Source organism: Benincasa hispida, chromosome 9, assembly GCF_009727055.1.
Source record: "Benincasa hispida cultivar B227 chromosome 9, ASM972705v1, whole genome shotgun sequence".
NCBI classification, from domain to species: domain Eukaryota; kingdom Viridiplantae; phylum Streptophyta; class Magnoliopsida; order Cucurbitales; family Cucurbitaceae; genus Benincasa; species Benincasa hispida.
In genome coordinates, this window is record NC_052357.1 from 52,308,480 (window position 1) to 52,313,781 (window position 5,302).

The 5,302-nt window shown below is 33.6% G+C and overlaps 1 protein-coding gene across 1 annotated transcript; it reads right to left on the reverse strand.

The window, feature by feature from the left end:
• Positions 1-1,418: 1,418 nt before the first annotated feature.
• Positions 1,419-4,815, reverse strand: LOC120086515 (cytochrome P450 716B1-like). The gene is given in 5 exon segments (XM_039043202.1): positions 1,419-1,925; positions 2,063-2,250; positions 2,959-3,400; positions 4,329-4,377; positions 4,379-4,815. Coding segments are annotated over 5 exon segments (1,449 nt in total). The 3' UTR covers positions 1,419-1,592.
• Positions 4,816-5,302: the final 487 nt, after the last annotated feature.

Consider the following 5,302-nt stretch of genomic DNA (forward strand, 5'->3'; position numbering starts at 1 on the left):
ATTCATTGCACAAGATACCCCCACTCACGTATCTTCTACACAAATGCATTGAATCACTGCGTTTGTATCAAATATAAAGTGAATCCTATATATAAAGTAGATCGTATCCATAATGTTACCAGGATAAGGTACCCAACCATATCCCTATACTATAAACTTTTTAGGCTGTCTCTTAAACATTGATCCTTATATGTCTCTATATACAGTTCAAGACTCATTAGACAACCTAGGATGTTAGTTTATTGGATTTTGGGGTTAATAAGACAAAATTAAATAAAACATCAATAACACTTATTGATAAAAACATTAATAACTGTTTATTAATGACGGTCATTTAATTACATTCACTATCTACGAGTTTTAGGATATAAAACCCAACACACAGAACATTAGAACAGTAACAAACTATCAAATAATAGAGACATCAAAGTTTAGAAATCCAGTTCGGTGAAATACCACCTACGTCTGAAGGACAGTATGCCCAGGAAAGATAACTTCACTAATATTAATGTTAAGCAAATACAATCTTGTACTTATTTGTAACAACAACACGATTATAGTGAAACCGTAAAGCTTAATCACTTAAATGATCAACTAAGCTCCCCTTAGATGTGGGACTCCCTTTTATTTGAACTTAAGCTCCCTCCAAGTGTGTGAGTATTGGTGAAAGATTACTTAGACTCCTCCTAAGCATGAGACTTCCTCTAAAAGTGACTTAAGCTCCCCTTATGCAAGAAATTGCCTTTCACCAAGACTTTTATCTCTCTCTCAAATGAAGACCACTCCACTTGAGTACTTTGATCCCCCTAAGTTTGAGAATCTATTCTCAAGATGTTACGAAGCAAATCAATAATAGTTGGAGTAAATCCCCAGACTTACAGCAACACGACCTTCAATTCTAAAAAATTGACACACTTGTGAAACTCTCATAAGACAACAACACTTGTTACTCTTATAGAAACGACCGACCCTCGAAGACCCAACAACATCTCCTTAAATATGCATGACGGAAACCCATTGAGCAACCTTAAATTCCATACAATCGCGTTCGAAAAAGGAAAGAGATCTACACAAGACGCAGACAATTTTGTAGATAAGGAAAATATATTTTGCATAATCGGCACTTTCAGAAACAACCATTAAATTAAAACAACAAATACAGAAACAATCTAAATAACAACTACCCACCTTAAATAAATATTGTCAATACAAAATCTCTAACGGTCCTCTCTGTCTTTTGTGTGAAGTGTTGAGAAATCGTAAAAATGTACTGGACGAGTATGGAAATTACCAAAACATCCATTTTCTAGCATTCATCGCTCCATTCTTGTGAAATATTTAGGAGTGATTAAAATTGTTAAAATGGCTTTTTTCATATTCAAAATTATCTCGAGACACATTTTAATCATTTAAAATCAATTTAATGTTTGATTTTACACTTTTGAACTCGATTTTCTCATACCATCAAAACTAGTTTTCAATAGTGAAGGACATGTTTAAAATGATTTTGAACAGGAAAAATGAGGTTAATACAATCTCAAGATCTTCTTACTCTCAAATGTCACTGATCTTCATTTTCATTTCTATACATTCTATAATGCCATGGAAGTTTCTCTGGGACAAATTTTGATGGGCATTCCTTTGGTAGGTGTTGGCATTGGATCTCTGATAAAATGGTCATCCAAAAGTAGCTTCCATGTGAATCGGGTGATCAAGTAATGGATGGTAACAAGAGTCTCAACCCTTGCAAACTCATTCCCTGGACAAATTCTCGGACCGCCTGGACAAATTCTCGGACCGCCGCCAAATCCAACGAAGCAATACGGCGGAATCGATGTTGGATTGTCGAACCTATTTGGGTCAAATTTCAATGGTTCTCTAAATATGGTGCCATCCAAATGAGTCACGGGTGATGCCCAAAATATCTGAAATCCCAATAGTGGTTGGATGAATATTTTTATTAGATAAACATGAAGTTTCATCTCAAATCGAATTGACAACGAGAGGAATAACTCACTATATCCTCGACACTTTAAATAAAAAAGACAAAAATTTTACTTACTTGCCATCCTTTAGGAATAAGGTAACCACCAAATTCAATGTCATTCATAGCCTTTCTGAAGCCTCCAAATATAGGTGCTACCAACCTTAGGGTCTCTAATGCAACTCTCCATGTATACTTCATCTTGGCAAGATCTTCCCAAGTAAGCAACTCTCCACATTTCTTACTTCTTGCTATCTCTTCTTGTTCTGTAACCACACACCACAAGAAACCAAATATGGTTTAAAAAATTTCCACCTTGCATTGTATGCTGAGAATGGGTGAGTTTATTACTGCCTACAGTTCCTTTACAAATGAATATTTTGTTTAAACTGCTTTTTCTTCTTGGTAAAAATATTGAGTTTCTGTTTTGCATTCTCCCATACCAATTTGTAATGAATTCTAAAACATGAGTTTCCTTGGGTTTCTACTAATTACTAAAGGGAAGAAGAAAAAGAAAAACACCTTTTGATCCTTAAGTTTTGAGTTTGGTTTCTGTTCTAAGGATTTCAAAATATTACGTTTTTATCGATGAGTTTTGAGCTTATTTTTTATTTGGTATATATGTTTCAAAATGTTATATTTTTTACTCTTGAGTTATGCGTTTAGTTTTCAATTGATATTTAGGTTTCAATATTTTAAATTTTTGTCCTTAGTAATTAATGCTACCTTTTAGTTTTTGGCTTGAACCTTCAAGTAACTAGTTTTAAATAATTATGATTTTTAAAAAAAATTAATGTTAATAATAATAGAAAATTAGTGAAATTACTTAATTCTTTTATATTAACTTACAGAAATTAACATCAAATGTCATGAGTATAAATCTTAAAACCTAAAGATCAAATAAAAACAAAACTCGAAAGGTAAAAATGAAACATTTTGAATCTATTGAGTGTATGAGATAATTAGGAGAATACCTTGAAGAACAGCTACATAAACAGTTGGATTATTAGCCAAAAACCTCATGATGAATGTAATGAGAACTGATGAAGTATCAAATCCAGCAACCATTACCAACATAATATTGTGCACAATTTCCTTCTCAGTCAATATTAGTTCATTTTCTTCATTTCCAATGCTTAGCAAACAAGTGATTAGATCTTGGTGTGAGGAACTTCTTTTTTCTTCTAATTCAACTCTCTTTTCATCCAACAGTTCCTTAATCATCTCTTGGATTCTCCTACTTGCACGTCGGCTTTGGTTGTACCTCGTGAACGGCAAGTTTATTGGGATCGACCATACGCCGCCTATCATTACTCGAAAGCATTCTATCATCCTTTCTCTTCTCATACCTTGCTCAAGACCAAAGAGAAGAGAACATACAATGTTGAAGGTGAGAGTCTTCATCAATGGCAATACCTATGCCCATAACAAACACCATGTCAATTTACAAAGCATCCTAATATGACATTCAACTTTCAACTTTTTACATTAAAAAAGAGAAAGAAAAAAGTATCTCATAAATGTAATAATACTTTTTTTTTTTGTTAGGGTAAAGTTTAATAAGACATTCAACTTCCAATTTTGTAGGCAGTGAGTCCTAATTTATGGAACAATTTTTAAACCTCTAAACTGTAAATAAGACTCATAAACCTTTTTATTAATTATTTCATAAGTTTTCCTCTCCTTTATTTCCACTACTAATAATTTTTCTTCTAATAAATTGCATACTCGTTTGTTCTTTCATCGCATCTATCTTTTTTCATAAAATAAAAAATTTCTACTTTAAACCAGTTTTATATAATTTGGATTATCAAATTATAAATTAAGTTGTTGTAGTATAGTGGTAAAGGATCCGTTTGTCTTCCCAAGTCGCGTTTTTCTATTATTTATTTTTTAGAACATAGGAAGGATTAATATATTAATTACAATATGACGTGTTTCAAAAATTATTTTGAGTGGTTATTAATTGGCTTATTTTCAAAATTAAATACTTCGAAAGGTAAATCAAATACACTCACAAACTAAAGCTCCATTTGTTCGTTGGTCTTGGTTTTTTAAAATTAAGTTTATAAATATTATTTCTATCTTTAAATTTCTTTTTTTTTTGTTGTCAACTAAAAAAAATGTAGCTTTGAAAACTTGTTTTTTGTTTTTGAAATTTCACCGAGAATTCAACCATTAAAATTAAGAAGATGCAAAATGAGAAGAAAATATACTCCCTTTTCAAAAAGGAAAAACGAAAGATGGAAAACCGAAAACGGAAAACGAAAAACAAAAGGGTAAGTAGCCTCATTTTTACAGTTCCCGAATAATGCAAAAGAAAAGAGAAAAAGAAGGTACTCACAGTAACCTGTTGTTTGCCCTGCCAATGCATCTTGATATGTTTTCTAATCATCCATTTTCCCCACATATTGCTTCAAACATTCCGGCTTCAAGAACGAAACCAACGCATTTCTCACACGCTTATGATCTTCTCCAATCAGTTCCAACAAATTGCATTCCCCCAAAATTGCCCTAAGAGACTCATTTTGCTGATTCGAAATTCCGCAATCGCCACTGAAAATCAGCTTGTGCCCGCTCTGCCCTCCGACGAACACCGTCGGTTTTCCGAACAGAGTTAGCTTCGAGATCGCCCCATACTTTCTCATCCTCTGCTGCGCCCATTCTTCTGCGGTGTTGATTCGCATGGCGCGGAGGAGACTCAGGCTTTGCCCTATGAATGGAAACCCTAGCGAACCTGGAGGAAGGTTTTTGGATGATTTTCTTCCTGTGAGAAGGAAGAGGAAGATGGGGATTAGAAGAGAGAAGGTTGTTATTAGGTAAATGATCATGGTTTTGCTTTCTGGAAAACAGGGGAAATTGTATTGCTTCGTACATGCTTTCAAGTATTATTATATATTCCTCTCAACTCACAAGAGGTCATTTATGTTTTGGAGGAATCTCTTACGTCTAAGTGATAGGCATCTGTAGATTAAAGTGCATTTGTAGATTTCAAGGATACTAGGTATGAAGTTAATGTCTATCTAGCCTACGGAGTTTAAAAATAAACACTTAATTTTTTTAGATTTAAAAAATAGTTTTAAATGGTCCTATGTTTTTAGACTGTTGGTTGACTAACGAAAAAAATGATGTGGCCTCTAGATGATGAGTTAGGTAGCCCATTTAGCAAAATTATTAATTTAATATTATTAGTGTAATGATATGGCCTACTTAGAGATGTCCATTTAACCTACTAGGCCCCGTCGAGAATAGGATAGAGAATCCCCAACCAGATGGGGAATGAGGGAGGGAGAGGGGAGAATTTTCCCTGTAGCTAGC